The following is a 22,670-nucleotide window of genomic DNA, read 5'->3' as shown; positions in this document are numbered from 1 at the left end:
TTGTACATATCCTACACTATTAGAGAATTTGGTCATATTTTAATCTGTTGCTTGTATTTTTTCAGAGAATTGCCTGTATTTTTATAGTGTTTTTGTTTGTCTTTCTCTCATTGATTTATAATTCTTTATATATTGTAAAAAATGCTCGTTTTATAAATATTTGTAATACTTCTCTTAATCCGTCTGCTGTCTTTCAGCCTTATTTATAATGACCTTTGTTCAATAGAAATTTTATACCTTGATATGGTCAAATGTACTAGTCTTGTCATTTATAACCTTTGAATGTTTTTTCTGTTGCCTAAGAAAGTTTTACTTACCTGAAGGGTATAAATGTATATTCCTGTTTTCTTCTAGTATTTTTATAGATTTGTTTTTTACATTTGGGATTTAGTTTTGTATTTTTTCTTACAGATTGGTAGCCAATTATACAAATAGCATTTGAGTAGTTCATCCTTTCTAGTGGATTTCAAATGCTACTTATATTATAGCATTAAATTTCTACAAGTGGTTTATTTCTGGACCATCTTTTCTGTTTCATGGATATATATTTTTCATTCTCTTCTATTGTAACAGAATTTTAATTATCATAGCTTTACAAGTTTGTTTTGGTATATTTTAGGGCAAGTCTCTCCTCTCATCTTCCAGTTTTGCTTAATTTTCTTGGCTATTGTTGCATATTGGGTTTTTCAGATTTTAGAACTATTATCAAGTTCCTTAAAAGGTCCTGTTGGATTTTGATTGAGATTGCACTAACTTGATAGGCTAATTTCCAGAGAATAACATCTTTACCAATATTGTGACTTACCACAGGGATATTATATTCATCTCTATTTATTCAGGATATACTTTCATGTTCCTCAGAAAAACTATTTAGAATGCGTATAGGTCTTGTTATATTTTGTTCAGCTTATTCTTAGCATCTTTAAAGTTATCCTTACTATTACAATTGGAACAGGTTTTTCTTTTTTATATTGAAATTGATTATTGCAAGACAGCAGGAAAAATTTTACTTTTATTGGTCCTAATAGTTTTCAATTATCTTGTCCCTTATTTACATCATCATATTATTTACAACTTAGTCACACTTCTATGTTTTTGTAACCAATATTTATATTTCTCACTTATTTTTCTCATTCTATTGCATAGGTTGTGACTTCAAGGAGAATTGACACGAGGCTGTTTTGTTTTGCTGACTTATTAGAAATATTGCTAATTTTTCACCGTAACGTATGATGTGGTCTGGTGGATATTTTTTCCATAATAAGAAAATTTTTTGTCCTATTTTCTGTATAAACTGATATTTTGGATCTACTGAGATGATGATTTTCTCGTTTAATCTGTAAATATAATAAATCACATTGATAACATATTGCTCAATCCTCTTATGAGAAAGTTTGAATTTATTCTTTTTTAAAAACAGCATTATTGAAAGCTAATTGACATAACTGTATATATTTAAACTATAAAATTTAATAAATTAAAATTATACATTTAGAGCAATTTTATGTTCTTAACAAAATTGAGAGGAAGGTACAGAGATTTACCATATACTTCCTGCCCCTACGCATGCATAGCCTATGCCATTATCTACATGACTCACCAGAATGGCACACTTTTTAAACCAAGAATGAACCTACATTGACACATCATAATCATTCAAAGTCCATAGTTTACCTTAGAGTTCACTCTTGGTGTTGTACGTTCTATGGGTTTGAACAAATCTACAGTGACATATATCCATTAGTATATCATATTGAGCATTTCACTGCCCTAAAAATTCTCTGTACTCTGCCTGTTTATCCCTTCTTCCCAACCCTTTGCAACCATGGATCTTTTTATCATCTCCAAAGTTTTACCTTTTCCGGAATGTCATAGTTGAAGTCATGCAGTATGTAGCCTTTTCAGATTGACTTCTTTCACTTAATAATATGTATTTAAGATTCCTCCATGTCTTTTCATGGCTTGATAGTTCATTTCTTTTTAACACTGAATAATATTCCGTTCTTTAAATGTACTACAGTTTATTTATCCATTCATCTACTGAAGGACACCTTGTTTGCTTCGACTTTTGACAATGAGTAAATGTTCTGTAAGCATCCACGTGCAGGTTTTTGTGTAGACAAGTTCTAACTCCTCTGGGTAACTACCAAAGAGGACAATTGCTGGATCATATGGTAAGAGCATTTTTAGTTTTGTAGGAGAACAAATGTCTTTCAAAGTGTCTGCACTGTATTGTAGGTAGGAATGTAGAGTTCCTGTTGCTCTACATCCTCATCAGCATTTGGTATTGTCAGTGTTCTGGATTTTGGTCATTCTACTAGATGTGTAGTGGTATCTCATTGTTGTTTTAATTTTCATTTCCCTGATGGTATATGATATGGAGCAGAGTTTTGTATACTTATTTGCTGTCTGCATATCTTCTTTGGTGAGGTGTCTGTTAAGGTATTTGGTCCATTTTTTACTCAGATTTTTTTTGCCAAATTTTAAGAGTTCTTTGTATACTTTGGAAAACATTCTTATGTCAGATCTGTCTTTTGTAAATATTTTCTCCAAGTCTGTGACTTGTCTTCTAATTTTCTTGACGTTTTATTTTGCAGAAGTTTTAAATTTTAATAAAGCTCAGCTTATCAATTATTTCTCTCATGAATTGTCTCTTCAGTGTTGTATCTAAAAGACATCACCATAAAGATCATGACCATACCCAAGGTCATCTAGATTTTCTCCTGTTATCTTCTAGGAGTTTTATAGCTTTGTATTTTCCATTTCAGTCTATGATCCATTTTAGATAATTTTTGTGAAGAGTGTAAGATCTATGTCTGGATTCATTTTTTTGCATGTGGATGTCCAGTTGTTCCAGTACCACTTATTGAAAAGACCATCTTTCCTCCATTGTATTGCCTTTGCTCTTTGCCAAGCATAAATGAACTATATGTGCATCTATTTATAGGTTCTCTATTTTGTTGCACTCATCTATTTTTCTATTCTTTCACCAATATCACACTGTCTTGATTACTGTAGCTTTAGTCAGATTACTATAGTCAATCTTGAAGTTGGATAGCATCAATCCTCTAACTTTGTTTTTCTCCTTCAATATTGTGTTGGCTCTTCTGAATCTTTTATTGTGCCACATAAACTTTAGAATACATTTTTTTGTTATCCATAAAATAACTTGCTGGGATTTTGATTGAGATGGTATTGAATCTCTAAATAAAGTTAGGAAGAATTGACATCTTGACAATATTGAGTCTGCCTAGCCATCATCATGGAATAGCTCTCCATTTGTTTAGTTCTCTGATTTTTTTCAATAGGGTTTTGTAGTTTTCCTCATATGTACCTTGGATATATTTTGTTAAATTTATGACTACGTATTTCTTTTTTTTGGGTGCTAATTCAGTTGGCATTGTGTTTTTCATTTCAAATTCCACTTGTTTATTGCTGGTATGTAGGAAAGTAATCAGCTTTTGTATATTAATCTTGTATTCTGCAAACTTACTATAATCTCTAGTTAATTCCAGGAGTTTTTTGTGAATTCTTTGGATTTTCTATATAGATTATCATGCTATCTGTGAAGAAAGACAGTTTTATGTCCTCCTCCCCAATCTGTATGCCTTTATTTCCTTCTCTTGCCTTATTGAATTAGCAAGGACTTCTAGTACAATATTGAAAAGTAGTGTGAGAGGGGACATCCTTGCCTTGTACCTGACGTGGGAAAAAAGTCAAGTTTCTCACTGAAGTGGTTAAATTTTTTTTCATGGAACACCATTTTTATTTGAAAGAACAATTGACTGATAAACAATGGTTATTCAGACTTGAGTATTTGGCAGATATTGTCTCAAAAACTAATAAAGTGAGCCTATCCCTGTAAGGAAAACAACTGACAGTGTTCTTTGCCAGTAATAATATTTGAGTCTCAAGCAAATATTAGAATTTTGGAAAATTTTCCATTTGGAAGATATACATAATTCAGATAAATCAGCGAGCCAATATTTTCCAAATAATCAATGCATTATGTGACAAATCACATATGGGTAAAAGATTAATTCAAAATGCAAGATAGATCAATAGATTGTAACATTATAGAAGATAAACAGTTCACTGATATGGTATCAAATTCCTCATTGCTGCTGACCTTTAAGAAACTAGCATTTGTCAGGTTTTGATGTAGTATCAAAGAATATCCTCAATTAACTGAAAAAACTATTAAAATATTCCTCCCCTTCCCAATTATGGGTTTCCCCTGCTATCCAAAATTTTGTTTTACACCATGAAGTGGTTAACTTTTGAAATGTTTATATATTAATATGAAGTTTAGCTCTTTTTGATTTCTACCCTCACCCTCCCATCTTTAAGTAAAACATTTTCTCATTGATTTTTGTCATTATTTATAGATATAGATACCGCACTCTCACATCCCCAGCCTTTCCAATCATTCTTCTTGTCCTTGTGTCTAGACGCTCATTTGCTTCTCAGGGCAGAAAATGTAATTCCAAGAGATATCTGACTCCAGCAGAGGGAAAAATAATCTTTATTTAGAATCATGGATCTCAACTTTTGCTGCACACTGAAATCACTTGGGGAATTTTTAAAAGCACTGATGCCTGGGTTTCAGTGTTAGTCTGATGTGAGTGATCTGTGAGCAACCTGAGCTTTGGGAGATTTACAAGCTCACTGAATAATTCTGATGGACACCCAGGGTTGAGAACCACTGGTGTTAAGACTGTGCTTGTGTTCTTCACAGACATACAAGCCAGATGGTTAATATCTTGGCAGTGGAAACCCCTTCAAAAAGTTAAACTGCAAATAAGCCAGTCCTTCATAGTTTTATGCCATACAAGCCATAGCTTTAAAAAACACAACTCCTCTGATGCATATAAGCAAACTTTATGTTGTTGAATAAAGTTGTGTCAAAGACCTAGGCCTATCTCTAATGGAATCCAAGGTGATATCATTTCCTTCATATTGCTAACTTGGCTTAAGTCCCACAGGTTAAATAAAACACCACAAGTAAATAAAATGTAACTGAATGAGGTCCTTAAAGCTTTTTGTTTCTTTCTATCACTATGCTAACTTCAGTTAACAAGGAAATTATCAGACTCCCTTTCAAAAAGTCTTTATCAATTAAATTCTCAACAAATGTTTCATAATCCATGCTATATTTTAATGTATGTATTTCAGTGAGCATGGATTTATCAAATTTTATTTGAAGAGATTTGTGGGAAAACATAGACTGAGAAAATACGCTTCATTAGGAAAAGTAAAGTGTTTTAAAAATTGAGTGTTGTTTATAGCTGTAGGTTTTATTATATTTGGTTCAATGAGGACATATTTTAAATTAAAATCAAGAAAAAAATTTCATATCTGAATTTTTAATTTAAAAACAATTTATGAGACTATTGTTTAGATCAAGCTCTACTCTGATAATTAGCATATGTTTGATAATCAGAAAAAAAAAACAAGCATGATCCTAAGGATGTGCCACCATAGTGTGCTTTGAGTCACAACTTTAAATTTGTTTCACAGCTACAGGACAAGTTTGAGCATCTTAAAAGAGTGCAACAAGAGAAGACAATGCAACTTGAGGAGGAGAGAAGACAATTGGAAGAAGAAATAATAGATTTTTATAAAATGAAAGCTGCCTCTGAAACATTGAAGACTCAGCTGTGCACCAATATAAAGAAAGACAAAGATCATAAGAAATAGTCCTTTCTTACCATTCTTTATGTTGTAGTGCTCTATCATTTTTGATGCTATCTTTCTGTGAGATTGTCTTCATGGCACTTAACTCTGATTAAAGTTTTACTAATTTTTAATGTTTTTGCCTGTATATTTTCCCCAACTAGAATGTGAGCTCCTTGAGAGCAAGTACTTTGACCAGCTTATTAGATGCTCTATCTTCAGTGTTTAGAACAAAGAGTTGCACAGAGTTGGCAATCAATAAATATCTACTAAAATGAAAAGAAGTAAGAGACTACATAGCACAGTGTAAAAAGTGCTGGTTAGCTGTGGGAATTCTTGTACCATAGCCCTGCCTGTGGCTCCAGTGCACAAGTATGATTTTTTTCATATCTAAATAGAAGTGGGAGATTTCTTAAGGAGTCATAGGCGTAAAATATTATGTTACAAAAAGCTAATTCTTAGGCTTATTTTTCTTATCAATTCTATTGATAATGATCCTTGATAGTTTGTATTACAATAAAGGTTGAGTTTTTAATTAGAACTCCTATGTTTTGATGCTAGACCTTGTAAAACTAATATTAGAATAAAAGCTTCAGAAGTTAGAGAGAGCCAGAGAAAAATGGGAAACCATGAATAACATTTGGATGATAATATTATGCTTATTTTGGGCATACGTTAAACCTAAGTTATCAATGGTAACCACTAAGCAAATAATTATAACAGAGACACAAATTAAAAATAAAAGAACCAACCTAGAAAACTACTTGCCTGAATTGGTAGTCCAAAATCCGTGGGACGAGAAACAAAGGAAATGCAGGGGAACCAGAAAATGAGCAATAAAATGGCAGCATTAGGCCCCCACATTTCAATAATCACTCTAAATGTAAATGGATTGAACTCTCTAATCAAAAGACACAGAGTGGCAGGATGGATTAAAGAACAACACCCAACCATATGCTGCCTCCAGGAAACAGACCTCAGCCCCATAGACAAATACAGACGCAGAGGTGAGGATGGAAGATGATACTCCAAGCTAATAGCGAACATAAGAAAGCAGGTGTCACCATTCTTATATAAGACAAAGTAGACTTCAAGGAAAAATAGGTGAAGAGAGACAAAGAGGGGCAGTTTATAATGATAAAAGGGACACTCCACCAAGAAGACATAACACTTATAAATATATATGTACCAAATACAGGAGCATCAAAGTACATAAACTACTAACAAAACTAAAAGGAGATATCAACAACAAGACAATAATAGTAGGGGACTTCAACACTCCACTAACACCAATGGATAGATCATCCAGACAGAAAGTCAACAAGGAAATTGTAGAATTAAATGAAAAACTAGACCAGATGGACTTAATATATATAGAACACTCCATCCAAAAACAGCAGGCTACACGCTCTTCTCAAGCGTGCATGGAACTTTCTCAAGGATAGACCATATGTTGGGAAACAAAGCAAGCCTGAAGAAATTCAAGAGGATTTAAATATATCAAGCATCTTTTATGATCATAATGCTATGAAACTAGAAATCAACTACAAGAATAAAGTGTGAAAAGGCCAAAGATGTAGAGATTAAACAACATGCTACTGAACGACCAGTGGATCAATGAAGAAATTAAAGGAGAAGTCAAATATTATCTGGAGACAAGTGAAAATGAAAACATGCCATACCAACTCATTTGGGATGCAACAAAAGTGGTCCTAAGCGGGAAATTCATTGCAGTATGGGCTCACCTCAATAAACAAGAAAAATCTCAGATAATCAATCTCAAACCACACCTAACAGAATTAGAAAAAGAAGAACAAACAAAGTCCAAAGTCAGTAGAAGGAGAGAAATAATAAAAACTAGAGCAGAGGGGCTGGCCTCGTGGCTGAGTGGTTAAGTTCACGCGCTCTGCTGCAGGTGGCCCAGTGTTTCGTTGATTCGAATCCTGGGCGCGGACATGGCACTGCTCATCAAACCACGCTGAGGCAGCATCCCACATGCCACAACTAGAAGGACCCACAACGAAGAGTATACAACTATGTACCGGGGGGCTTTGGGGAGAAAAAGGGAAAAAATAAAATCTTAAAAAAAAAAAAAAAACTAGAGCAGAAATAAATGAAATTGAAACAAAAGACAATAGAAAGGATCAATGAAACAAACAGCTGGTTCTTTGAGAAAATAAACAAAATTAACAAACCCTTAGCCAGGCTCACTAAGAAAAAAAGAGAGAAGTCTCAAATAAATAAAATTAGAAATGAAAGAGGAGAAATCACAACGGATACCACAGAAATATAAAAGATTATAAGAGAATACTATGAAAAACTATATACCAACAAATTGGACAACCTACAAGAAATGGATAAATTCTTAGACTCTTAGAAGCCCCCAAAACTGAATCAGGAAGAAATAAAGAATCAGAGTAGACCAATCACAAGTAAAGAGATTGAAACAGTAATTAAAAAGCTCCCCCAAAATAAAAGTCCAGAACCAGACGGTTTCTCTGGAGAATTCTACCAAACATTCAAAGAAGACTGAGTACTTATCCTTCTCAAACTATTCCAGAAAATTGAGGAAGATGGAGCACTTCCTAACACATTCTACGAAGCTAACATCACCCTGACCCCAAAACCAGACAAGGACAACACAAAGAAGGAAAACTACAGGCCAATATCATTGATGAACATAGATGCAAAACTCCTCAACAAAATATTGGCAAACCGAATACAGCAATACATTAAAAAGATCATACACTATAATCAAGTGGGATTTATACCAGGGACACAGGGATGGTTCAACATCTGCAAGTCAATCAACGTGATACACCACAAAAACAAAATGAGAAATAAAAACCACATGATCATCCCAATAGATGCAGAGAAATCATTCGACAAGATCCAACATCCATTTATGATAAAAATTCTCAATAAAATGAGTATAGAAGGAAAGTACCTCAACATAATAAAGGCCATATATGACAAACCCACATCCAACATCATACTCAATGGGGAACACCTGAAAACCATCCCTCTGAGAACAGGAACAAGATTAGGGTGCCCACTCTCACCACTCTTATTCAACATAGTACTGGTGGTTTTGGCCAGAGCAATTAAGCAAGAGAAAGGAATAAAAGGAATCCAAATAGGGAGTGAAGAAGTGAAACTTTCGCTGTTTGCAGGTGACATGATCTTATATATAGAAAACCCTTTTAAAAATCCATTGGAAAACTATTAGAAGTAATCAGCAACTACAGCAAAGTTTCAGGGTACAAAATCAACTTACATAAATAAGTAGCTTTTCTATATCCTAATAATGAACTAACAGAAAGAGAACTCAAGAACACAATAACATTCACAATCACGACAGAAAGAATAAAATATCTTGGAATAAATTTAACCAAGGAAGTGAAAGACCTATACAAGAAAACTACAAGACTTTCCTGAAAGAAATTGATGATGACATAAAGAGATGGAAAGACATTCCATGCACAGGGATTGGAAGAATAAACATAGTTAAAATGTCCATACTACCTAAAGCAATCTACAGATTCAGCGCCATCCCAATCAGAATCCCTGACATTCTTCACAGAAATAGAACAAAGAATCCTAAAATTCATATGGGGCAACAAAAGACCCTGAATTGCTAAAGCAACCCTTAGACAAAAGAACAAAACTGGGAGGCATCACAATCCCTGTCTTCAAAGCATACTACAAAGCTATAGTAATCAAAATAGTATGGTAATGGAGGCTAGCCTGGTGGTGCAGTGGTTAAGTTCACACGTTCTGCTTTGGTGGCCCAGAGTTCCATGGTTTGGATCCTGGGTGCGTACATGGCACAGCTTGGCAAGCCATGCTGTGGTAGGCTTCCCACATATAAAGTGGAGGAAGATGGGCATGGATGTTAGCTCAGGGCCAGTCTTCCTCAGCAAAAAAGAGGAGGATTGGCAGCAGATGTTAGCTCAGGGCTAATCTTCCTCAAAAACAAAAAAGCAAAAAACCCAGCATGGTAATGGTACAAAAACAGGCACATAGACCAGTGGAACTGAATTGACAGCCCAGAAATAAAACCACACATCTATGGACAGCTAATCTTCAACAAAGGAGCTGAGAACATACAGTGGAGAAAAGAAAGTCTCTTCAACAAATTGTGTTGAGAAAACTGGAGAGCCACATGTAAAAGAATGAAAATAGACCATTCCTTTACACCATTCACAAAAATACACTCAAAAGGGATCAACGACTTAAAGGTAAGACCTGAAACCATAAGACTTCTAGAAGAAAATATAGGCAGTACACTCTTTGACATCAGTATCAAAAGGATCTTTTTGGACACCATACATCTCTTCTCAGACAAGGGCAACAATAGAAAGAATAAACAAATGGGACTTCATCAGACTAAAGAGCTTGTACAAGGCAAGGAAATACAGTATTGAAACACAACCCACCAATTGGTAAAAAAATATTTCTAAGTCATATATACAACAAAGAGTTAATCCCCATAGTATATAAAGAACTCACACAACTCAACAACAAAAAATCAGACAACCCAATCAAAAATGGGCTGGGTACATGAACAGACATTTCTCCAAAGAAGATATATGGATGGCCAATAGGCACATGAAAAGATGCTCAACATCACTAATCATCAGGGAAATGCAAATCAAAACTACACTAAGATATCACCTTACACCCAATAGAATGGCAAAAATAACCAAAACAAAAAGTAACAAATGTTGGAGAGGTTGTGGAGAAAAAGGAGACCTCATACACTGCTGGTGGGAATGCAAACTGGTGCAGCCACTATGGAAAACAGTATGGAGTTTCCTTAGAAAATTAAGAATAGATCTACCATATGACCCAGCCATCCCACTACTGGGTATCTATCGAAAGAACTTGAAATCAGAAATTCAAAGAGACCCTTGCACCCCTATGTTCACTGCAGCATTATTCACAATAGGCAAGATGTGGAAGCAGCCTAAGTGCCCATCAACTGATGATTGGATAAAGAAGATTTGGTGTATATATACAATGGAATACTACTCAGCCATAAAAGAGGATAAAATCGTCCCCTTCACAACAACATGGATGGACCTTGGGGGTATTATGTTAAGTGAAATCAGCCAGATAGAGAAAGACAATCTCTGTATGACTCCACTCATATGTGGAAGTTAAACATGTGGAAAAAGAGAACAGATTAGTGGTTACCAGGGGAAAGTGGGGGTTGAGGGTGGGCACAAAGGGTGAAGTGGTGCGCCTACAACATGACTGACAAATAATAATGTAGAACTGAAATTTCACAAGGTTGTAAACTATCATAACCTCAATAAAATAGAAAATAGAAAAAAACTAATATTATCAATGTTTTAGAAAATAAGGTGGATTTTTTTGTCATTTCAAAAATTTCCTTCTGACTATATATCCTGAATGTTCTGCATTTATAATATTTGTTCACCTATTTGTGTGGCTGACCTTCACCATGACTCACTCTATTAAACTGCTACATTTGAGGATCTTTATATGTCCACTCTAACTACATGTGGCATAGTGCATGGAGTTTTTCTCGTGCTCCTATAAGAATAATGTTTCTTTTTTCTGTTGTAGTTTTACCACTGCATTCATTTCCAAGGTAGCATTTTTTCAGGATATCAGGATAGTGTAATTTAGTCTCAAAATATTTGTGAAAATATACTCTCTGTTTGTAATACCTTTACTTTTTGAAAACGTTTATTTGAAAAATATGGGGAAAGGGAGGTACATCCACAATAATTTTTATATATATTACTAAATCATCTTACAGGTTTTATTATTTGGGGGAAGAAAGAAGTTTACTGTATGAACTTTTGATGAAAACTCTACAAGGACCAGGATCTCTGATTTGTTCACTTGTGTTTCCATTCCTTGGCCTAGAGCAGTGCATAGCAATAGCGGCAATTGTTCATTGAATAAACAAACAGAGTAATAGTATATTATCCACATTATATGCATGGATAGTCTAATTTAGATCATTGACTTCAGAAGATAAACAATGTAAATTATTACTAATTTTAAACATGCTGGTGAATTACACTGCTAAGAAAATTTTATCTTCTCATTCTTCTACCATAATCCAATGTTATTAAATCTGGAGTCACCAATGTTGTTACACATATGAAAAGCAATAACATTAATGTTGTAAAAATTATCTCTCTGCGGCATTTGAGAATGTGACAGTCCATAGTTTCTTTTAGAGATCAAAAAATTCACCCTAAATGAACTATGTGTGGTTTTTTTTAAAATTTCTTGTGCAAAGGTATAGAGCAAGTTATGACATAGTATTACAAGACATACATTTACTCTTTACATAATTGTTTTATAAAATAGTGTTTGTTTCCCATGTAACTTTTAACTGTAAAAATAAAATTTTTTCTCTTTCAGATCCATTTTGATGTAAAACAGAGGTTCAAGACTTATGTAGCACAGAAAGTTTTAATAAGTCAGAGTTACTAAGGACTTAGAAGTATACTTAGGTTTGCCTTGGTCTTCTTATTCGCTGGATTATTTATTTATTTGATATTAATATAAATTATATCTTTAAAAATTTCAGTTTCCAGTTGATCATTGCTAATAATACACATTCTAATAATTTTTGTACATTGATCTTGTATTATGTAATCTTTCCAAACTTGTTAAATTCACTAATTATTTGTAATAACTTTTTTGTAGATTTATTTGGATTTCCTAGGTATGTGATCATATAATCTCTGAATCAAAACAGTTTACTTATTTTCCAAACTTTATGTGTGTTGTTTTATTTCACTGAATTCTTTAAGTGACTAGGATTTCTAGCACAATGTTGAGTAGAAGTGGTGGGAGAGGGCATCATAACCTTGTTCTCAATCTTAGGAGGAAATTGATACAGTTTGTTCTATCATTTTTTTCCAGCTCCATTGAGACATAATTGACGTAGAACATTATGTAAGTTTAAGGTGTACAACATGTTGATATAATACATTTATATATTGCAAAATGATTATCAACATAGCATTAGCTCCCACACCTTCTTCCTGTCACATAATTATCATTTCTTTTTTATGGCGAGAATATTTAGGATCTACTCTCACAGCAACAGTCAAGTATATAATATAGTATTATTACTATAATCACAAGGGTGTACAGTAGATCGCTGTACAAAATTTGTTAATCTTATAACTGCAGGTTTGTACTCTTTGACCAATATCTCCCCATTTCCTCCACCCCCAGGCTTTGGTAACCACCACTCTACGTCTGTTTCTCTGAGTTTGGCTTTTTTTAGATTCCACACATAAAAGTGATATCATACAGTATTTATCTTTCTCATGGCTGACATTTCAGTTAGCATAACATCCTCAAGGTTCTCCAAGTTGTTACAAGTGGCAGGATTTCTTCTTTGCCATGGTTGAATAATATTTCACTGTGTGTATGCACCACATTTTTTTTTTAAGATTTTATTTTTTCCTTTTTCTCCCCAAAGCCCCCCAGTACATAGTTGTATATTCTTTGTTGTGGGTCCTTCTAGTTGTGGCATGTGGGACGCTGCCCCAGCGTAGCTTGATGAGCAGTGCCGTGTCCGCGCCCAGGATTCGAACCAATGAAACACTGGGCCGCCTGCAGTGGAGCGCCGAACTCAACCACTTGGCCACCGGGCCAGCCCCTGTACCACATTTTTTTTTTTTTTAAGATTTTATTTTTTCCTTTTTCTCCCCAAAGCCCCCAGTACATAGTTGTATATTCTTCGTTGTGGGTTCTTCTAGTTGTGGTATGTGGGACGCCGCCTCAGCGTGGTTTGATGAGCAGTGCCATGTCCGCGCCCAGGATACGAACCAACGAAACACTGGGCCGCCTGCAGCGGAGCGCGCGAACTTAACCGCTCGGCCACGGGGCCAGCCCCTGTACCACATTTTTTATCCATTGACATACTCAGATTATTTTTGTATCTTGGCTTTTGTGAATAATGCTGCAGTGAACATGGGAATGCAGATACCTTTATGAGACCCTTTAGTTATGTACCCAGAAGTTGAATTGCTGCATCATATGGTAGCTCCACTTTTAATTTTTTATGGAACCTCCATATTGTTTTCTATAGTGGCCATACCAATTTCCATTCCCACCAACAGTACATAAGGGTTCCCCTTTCTTCACATCTTTGCCAACATTTATTTTCTTTCCTTTTGATGATAGTCATTCTAACAGGTGTGGGGTGATACCTCATTGTAATTTTGATTTACATTTTGCTTATGATTAGTGACATTGAGTACTTTTTCATGTACCTGTTGGCCATTTGTGTGTCTTCTTTGGAAAATTGTCTAAGTAGTTTCTTTGTCCATTTTTTAAATTAGACTGGTTGTCTTTTGCTATTGAATTGAATGTGTTCTTTGCATTTTGGGATACTAACCTCTTATCAGATATATAATTTGCAAATATTTTCTCCCATTAGTATATTTACTTTCATTTTGTTGATGGTTTCCTTTGCTATGCAGAAGCTTTTGTTTCATCTTGTCCTACCTGTTTATTTTTGCTTTTGTTGCCTTTGCTTTTGATGTCAAATCCAAAAATACCTTGACCAATGTCAAGGAGCTTACTGCCTATGTTTTCTTATAGAAATTCCATGGTTTCAGGTCTTAAATTCAAGTCTTTAATCCAATTTGAGTTAATTTTTGCATATGGTGTAAAACAGTGGTCTGGTTTCCTTCTTTTGCATGTGGCTGTTTGGTTTTCCTAACACCAATTATTGAAGAGACTGCCTTTTCTCCATTGTATATTTTTGGCTCCTTCATTTTAAACGAATTGATTATATATGTGTGGGTTTCTTTCTGGGCTCTCCATTTTTCCCCACTGATCTATGTTTCTGTTTTTATGCAAATACCATACTCTTTTGGTTACTATAGCTTTGTAATGTAGATTGAAATCAGACAGCATGATGCCTCCAGGTTTGTTCTTTTCCCAGATTGCTTTGGCTTTTCAGGGTCTTTTCTTATTCCAATTTTAAAATTGTGTTCCTATTTCTGTGAAAAATGCTGTAGGAATTTTTATGGGGATTGTATTCAATCTGTAGGTTGCTTTGGGTAGTATGGACATTTTAACAATACTAACTCTTCTAATCCATGAGCACAAAATGTCTTTCCATTTCCTTGTGTTTTCTTCAATTTCTTTCATCAATGTCATAGTTTTCAGCATACAAGTCTTTCAACTTCTTGGTTAAAGTTTTTCCTAGGCATTTTATTCTTTTTGATGTAATCGTAAATGGGATTATTTTCTTAATTTCTCTGACAGTTCGTTTTTAGTGTACAGAAATGCAGCAGATTTCTGTATATTGGTTTTGTCTCCTGCAACTTTACTGAATTAATTTATTAGTTCTAACAATTTTTTGGTGAAATCTCTAGGCTCTTCCATGTACAATCTTATGTCATCTGAAAATAGTGACAGTTTTACTTCTTCCTTTCCAATTTGGATGACTTTTATTTCTTTTTCTTGCCTTATTGCTTTGACTAGGACTTCCAATACTATGATGAATAGAAGCTATGTGAGTGGGCTTCCTTGTCTTATTCATGATGTTAGAGGAAAAGCTTTCAGCTTTTTGCCATTGAGTATGATGTTAGATGTGGGTCTGTCATACATAATCTTTATTATTTTGAAGTATGTTTTCTCTATCTCACTTTTTGAGAGTTTTTTTAATCATAAATTGATGTTGAATTATGTCAAATGCTTTTTTTGCATCTATTGATGTGGTTTTATGGATTTTATCCTTCTTTTTTCAATAGTGGTCTATCACCTTGATTGATTTGCAGATTTAGAACCATCCTTGCATTCCTGGAATAAATCTCACTTGATCATGGTGTATGACTCTTTTAATGTATTGTTGAATTTCGTTTGATAATACTTTGTTGAGAATTTTTTCATGTATATGCATTAGGTATATTGGTCTATAATTTCCTTTTCTTGTGGTATCCTTATTGGTTTTGGTATCACGGTAATGTTGGCCTTGTAAAATGAATTTGGAAGTGTTACCTCCTCTTCTATTTTTTGGAAAAGATTGATTCTACTTGGAAGATTTTGTAGAATTAATCAGTGAAGCCATCTGATTCTGGACTTTTGTTTGTTGGGAGGTTTTTGATTCCTGACTCAATCTCCTCATTAGAAATTTGTTCAGATATTTTTTATAACTTTGTGATTCAGTTGGAAACTTTTATGTGTCTAGGAATTTATCCATTTATTCTAGCTTGTTGGAGTATAATTAATAATAATATCTCTATTTCTGAAGTATCAATGATAACATCTCTTCCTTAATTACTGATTTTATTTATTTGAATCTTCACTCTTTTTTATGATGAGTCTAGCTAAAGGTTGTCAATTTCGTTTATCTTTTCAAAGAACTGCCTCTTGCTTCCTTTGATCATTTCTATTGTGTTTTTAGTCTCCATTTCATTTTTTTATGCTCTGATATTTATTTCCTTCCTTCTACTAACTTTGGGCTTTATTTTTTATTCTCATTTTCCTACATTCCATAAATTTTGGTATACTTCCATTATTATTTGTCTCGAGTATTTTTTTATTTCTCTGTTGAGCCTGTGGTTTCTTGGTAGCATGTTGTTTAATTCCTGCATATATGTGAATTTTCATTTTCTTCCTGTAATTTATTTCTAGTTTCATAGCATTGTTGTCAGAAAAGATGCTTCATATGATTTCAGTCCTCTTAAATTTGTTAATAACTGTTTTGGGACCTAACATATCATCTATCCTGGAGATGTTCCATGTGCAATTGAGAGGAATGTGTATCCTGTTACTTTTGGATGGAATGTGTTATATATATCTGTTAAGCCCATCTGGTCTAATATGTTATTTAAGGCCAATGTTTCCTTATTGATTTTCTAGCTTAGTGATTTATCCATTGATGTAAGTGGGGTATTAAAGTCCCCCACTATTATTGTATTGCTATTTTTTCTCCCTTTAAGTCTGCTAATATTTGTTTTATGTATTTAGGTGCTTCTATTTGGGTGCATAAATATTTACAAATGTTATATTCTCTTGTGGATTAAGCCCTTTATCACTATGTAATGCCCTTTTTTGTCTGCTAGTACAGTCTTTGTTTTAAAGTCTATTTTTTCTAATATAAGCAGAGCTACTCCAGCCTTCTATTGGTTTCCATATCTATGGAATATTTTTTCCATTCCTTCACTTTCAGTCCATGTGTGTCTTTAAGTCTGGAGTGATTCTCTTGTAGGCAGCATATGGATTGATTTTGGTTTTTTATCCCTTCAACCATTTTATGTTTTTGATTAGAGAGTTTAGTCCACTTATATTTAGAGTAAGTATTTATAGGTATGTGCATATTTTTTTGTTAATTGTTTTCTGGCCGTTTTTTATTTTCTCTGTTCCTTCTTCTCTTGCTAACTTCCTTGTGGTTTGATGATTTTCTTTAGTAGTATGCTTAGATTCCTTTCTCATTATCTTTTGTGTATTTACTGTAGGTTTTTGCTTTGTGGTTAACATGAAGCTTACAAATAAAAACATATTTTAACAGTCTGTTTTAAGTTGATAATTTTGAATGCATTCTAAAGCTTTATTTTTTTATTCTCTCCCCCACATTTTATGGTTTTGGTTTCACATTTTATGCCTTTATGTCTTATGTAAGTCTTAACTAATTATTGTAGTTATAGTTACTTTTACTACTTTCCTCTTTTAACTTTTATACTAACTTTATAAGTAATTAATCCACTACTTTTATTATATACTTACTTTTACAGTGAGATTTATACTTTAATATGTTTTCTTGGTGTATAGAAGGAATATGCCTCACTATAATAGAAACTATGTATGACAAGCTCAGAGGTAGCATCATACTCCATGGTGAAAGATTGAAGGTTTTTTCTCTAAGATCAGGAATAAAACAATGGTGCCCACACTCATCACTTCTATTCTCATAGTACTGGAATTCCTACCCAAAAGCAAATAGTCAAGAAAAGGAAATAGAAGACATCTAAATTGGAAAGGAAAAATTTATCTATTCTTTCTTATATGTAAAAACCCAAAAGATACCACCAAAAACTCTTATAACTAGTAAAAAAAATCAGTTAAGTTGCAGGATACAAAAAATAAGCCATACAAAAATCAGTTGTGTTTCCATACACTAACAATGGCTTATATGAAAAAGAAATTAAGAAAACAATCCTATTTACAATATCATCAAAAGAATGAAATACTCAGAAATAAAAGTATCCAAGAAGGTGAAAGATTTGTACTCTGGGAGCTGGCCCGGTGGTGCAGTGGTTAAGTTGGCATGTTCCACTTCTCAGCAGCCCGGGGTTTGCTGGTTCAGATCCTGGGTGCAGACATGGCACTGCTTGGCATACCATGCTGTGGTAGGCGTCCCACATATAAAGTAGAGGAAGATGGGCACGGATGTTAGCTCTGGGCCAGTCTTCCTCAGCAAAAAGAGGAGGACTGGCAGTAGTTAGCTCAGGGCTAATCTTCCTAAAAAAAAAACTATGCTCTGAAAAGTATAAAACGTTAATGAAAGAAGTTGAAAAAGACGGCAAAAAGTGGAAATACATCCCTTGTTCAAGGTTTCAAAGAATTAATATTGTTAAAGTATCTACACTATTCAAAGTGATATGCACATTCAATGGATCCTTAGCTAAATTCCAATGGCAATTTTCATAGAAATAGAAAAAAACTATCCTAAAATTCATATAAAACCACAAAAAATTCCCAGTAGCTAAAGCATTCTTGAGCACATAGAGCAAAGCAGGGGACATCTCACTTCCTGATTTCAAACTACATTACAAAGCTATAGAAATCAAAACGGTATTATATTGGCATTAAAGCAGACACATAGATCAATGAAACAGAATTTGGAACTCAGGAATAATCCCATGCCTATATGGTTAACTGATTTTCTGCAAAGCTTCCAAGAATACATAAGGAAAAAGGACAGTCTCCCCAATAAATGATGTTGGGAACACTGGATAGCCACGTGCAAAATAATGAAATTGGACATCTATCTCACACCACTCACAAAAAATTAGCTCAAAATGGATTAAAGACTTAAGTGTGAGACCTGAAAATGTAAAAGCACAGGAAGGAAACATAAGGAAAAAGCTCTTTGACACTGGTCTTGGCAATAATTTTTTGAGTTTTCCACAAAAGCAAGGCAAAATAAAAATAAAAAAATTTGGCTGCATCAAACTAAAAAGTTTATGCACAGAAAAGAAAACAATCAACAAAGTTAAAAGGCAGCCTATGGAATGGAAGGAAATATTTGCAAACCATATATCCTGTAAGGGGTTAATATTCAAGATACGTAAGGACCTCAAACAACCAATTTTTTTCATATTGGCCCCTTGTATGTCTTTTTTTGGAAGAAAATGCCTATTCAGGTCCTTTGTCCATTTTAAAATTGGGTCATTTTCTTTCTTGCCCTTGAGTTTTATGTGTTATTCATATATTTTGGATGTTAACTTTTGACAGATATGCCGTTTGCAAATATTTTCTCTAATTCTGTAGATTGCCTTTTCAATTTATTTATTATTTCCTTTGCTGTGCAGAAATTCTTTAATGTATTCAAACTTGTTTATTTTAGCTTTTGTTGCCTATGCTTTTGATGTCTTATTCAAGAAATCATTGTGAAGACCAATATCAAGGAGATTTTCTCTTTGTTTTCTTAATTTTCTCTCTGTTTTCTTCCAGAAGTTTTATGGTTTCAAGTCTTAGATTTAACTCTTTAATCTATTTTGAGTTAATTTTTGTGGGTAGTGTAAAATAAGCATCCAGTTTTATTCTTTTGCATGTGGATATCCTGTTTTCCCAGCAGCATTCACTGAAGAGATTATCCATTCCCCCATTTCTTCTTCTTGGTGCTCTTGTTAAAAATTAGTTAGCCATATATGCAAGGGTTTATTTCTGGTATCTATATTCTGTTCCAGTGCTCCTCATGCTTGTTTTTACACCACAACCACGCTTTATAAATTACTATAGCTTGGTAATATAGTTTGAAATCACAAAGTGTGAAAAGCCTCCAGCTTTTCTCTGCTTTCTCAAGATTGCTTTGGCTATTTGGGATCTTTTGTGTTTACACACAAATTTTAGAATAGTTTTTTCCTATTTCTGTGAAAAATACTATTGGAATTTTGATAGAGATTTCATTAAATCTTTAGATTGCTTTGAGTAGTATGGACATTTTCACGATATTAATTTTTCCAATCTAAGAATCCAGGGTATCTTTCCATTTATTTGTGTCTTCTTCAATTGTCAGTGTATAGTAACACAACTGATTCATGCATCTTGATTTTGTATCTTGCAACTTCACTGAATTCATGTATTAGTTTCAACAGTTTTTTTGGTGGAATCTTTAGGGTTTTCTATATATAAAATGAAGTTTGTATCAAAACTGAAATAATTTTACTTCTTCCCTTCTGATTTGGATGACTTTTATTTATTTTACTTGCTTAATTGTTTTGGATAGGACTTGTTGAATGGAAGTGGTGAGAGTGGGCATCCATGTCTTGTCCTGATCTTAGAGAAAATTCTTTTGACTTTTCACTTTTGAATATGATGTTAGCTGTGGGCTTGTCATATATGGCCTTTGTTATTTTGAGGTACATTTTTTCTGTACCAAAATTTTTGAGGGCTTTTTTAATCATGAAAGAACGTTGAGTATTGTCAATTCCTCTTTCTGTATCTATTGGAATGATCATAGGATTTTTGTCCTCCATTCTGTTATTTGGTGTATTACAATTATTGACTTACATATGCTGAGACATCTTGTGTCCCAGGGAAAATCCCAACTTGATCATGGTGTGTGATCCTGTTAATGTGCTCTTCAGTTTGATTTGCTAGTATCCCATTGAGGATTTTTGCATCTATGTTTATTAGAAATATTGGCCTGTAGTTTTCTTTTCTTGTAGTGTCCTAGTATGGATTTAGTATCAGTAACACTGGCCTTGTAAAAAAGAGTTTAGTAACGTTCTTTCCTCTTCAATTCCTTGGAATAGTTTGAGTAGGACTGGTATTAATTCTTCTTTAAATTCTGGTGGAATTTACCAGTAAACACATCAAGTTTTTTTGCTTTTATTTGTCGGGAGATTTGTAAGCACCCTCCATTCTTCTTGCTCATTATTGGTTTGTTCAGATTTTCTACTACTTCATGTTTCAGTATTGGTAAATTTTATGTTTCTAGGAAATTTTCAACTGCTCCTAAGTTATCTAAACCATTGGCATATAATTGTTCATAGTAGTCTCTTATGATTCTTGGTAGTTCTGTGCTGTCAGGTGTAATGTCTCCTCATTAGTTTACAATTTCATTAATTTGAGTCATCTTTCTTTTTTGAAGTTAGTATAGCTAAAGCTTTGTCAATATTGTTTATCTTTTCAAAAAACCAACTCACTTTTGTTGATCTTTTCTATTGTGTTTCTAGTCTATTTTATTTATTTCTGCTCTAATCTACTAATATTCTAATTATTTCCTTCCTTCTGCTAATTTTACACCAAGCTTTTTTCCCCAGTTCCTTGAGGTGCATGATTAGATTCATTTGAGATTTTTTATTTTTCTTAATGTAGGGGTTTATCACTATAAACTCCCTTCTTAAAACTGCTTTTGCTGCATCACGTAAGTTTTGATTACTGTTTCCACTTTCTATTTGGAATTTGTCTCAAGATCTTTGATTTCCCTTTTGATTTCTTCTCGGACTCATTGTTCAGAACTGTGTTGCTTAATCACCACATATTTGCCAATTCTCCAGGTTTCCTCCTGTTATTGATTTCTAGTGGTATATCATTGTGGTTGGAAAAGATACTTGGAATAATTTGAATCTTCTTAAATTTCTTAAGACTTGTTTTGTGGCCTAAAAGATGATCTATCCTAGATAATGTTCCATGTTTACTTGAGAACAATCTGTATTCTACTGCTGTTGAATAGAATACTCTGTATATATGTGTCAAAGCCATTTGCTCTAAAGTGTAGCTCAAATCTATTATTTCATTCTTGATTTTATGTCTGTATGATCTATTTATTGTTGAAAGTGGGGATATTAAAGTCCCATAATATTATTGCATTGCTGTCTATTTCTGCCTTCTGATCTGTTAGTAATTGGTTGGTATATTTAGGTGTTCCAATATTGGGTTTATATATACTGCAATTGTTATATATTCTTGAGGAATTGACTTTTTGTCACTATATGATGACCTTTTTTTGTATCTTGCTAGTTTTGACTTAAGTCTATTTTGTCTGATGTAAGTGTATCAACTCCTGGTCCTTTAGCTTTTTACTTGCAAGGAATATTTTTCCCATTCCTTCCATTTGTTCCTATTGTGTCCTTAAAGTTGAAGTGAGTCTCTTGTAGGAATATTTTAGTTTGGTATTGTTTTTTAAATCCTTTCAGCCACTCTCTGTCTTTTGATTGGTATATGTAATCCATTTACCTTTAGAGTGATTATTGATAAGTAAGAATTTCTTCTTCTTCTTCTTTTTTGAGGAAGATTAGCCCTGAGCTAACTGCTGCCGATCCTCCTCTTTTTGCTGAGGAAGGTTGGCCCTGAGCTAACACCCGTGCCCATCTTCCTCTACTTTGCATGTGGGACGCCTGCCACAGCATGGCGTGCCAAGCGGTGCCATGTCTGCACCTGGGATCCAAACAGGCGAACCCCAGGCCACCAAAACAGAACGTGTGCACTTGACTGCTGCGCCACCGGGCAGCCCAGGAAAGTAAGAATTCCTCATTGCCATTTTGTTAATTGCTCTGTTTTGAAGTTCTTTGTTCCTTTCTTCCTCTCTCATTGTCTTTCTTTCTGGATTAACTTTTTGTAGCATTATGTTTTGATTCTTTTGCCTTTATCATTGCATATTTATTATAGGTTTTTGCTTTGTGGTTACCATGAAGTTTTCATAGTGCATATTACAATTATAACACTATTTTAAGTTGATAGCAACTTAACTTCAATTGCATAGAAGAGTTCTACACATTACTTGCCTCTCCCACATTTTATTTTAT

The 22,670-nt window shown here is 33.8% G+C and overlaps 1 protein-coding gene across 3 annotated transcripts in view; it reads left to right on the top strand.

The window, feature by feature from the left end:
• The window catches only part of SEPTIN14 (septin 14), a 144,169-nt gene extending 136,247 nt beyond the window's left edge, over nucleotides 1-7,922 (top strand). For all 3 annotated transcript variants that reach the window (XM_070231840.1, XM_070231839.1, XM_023655565.2), the window contains one exon: nucleotides 5,521-7,922. In XM_070231840.1, coding sequence (XP_070087941.1) covers nucleotides 5,521-5,700 — 180 coding nt within the window. In that variant the 3' untranslated portion in view covers nucleotides 5,701-7,922. The remainder of the gene's footprint in view (nucleotides 1-5,520) is intronic.
• The last annotated feature ends 14,748 nt before the right edge of the window (nucleotides 7,923-22,670 follow it).

The sequence above is a fragment of the Equus caballus genome, chromosome 13, assembly GCF_041296265.1.
Source record: "Equus caballus isolate H_3958 breed thoroughbred chromosome 13, TB-T2T, whole genome shotgun sequence".
Taxonomy (NCBI): Eukaryota; Metazoa; Chordata; class Mammalia; order Perissodactyla; family Equidae; genus Equus; species Equus caballus.
The sequence above is the reverse complement of the archived record's forward strand: the minus strand, read 5'-3'. Positions and strand labels throughout refer to the sequence as shown.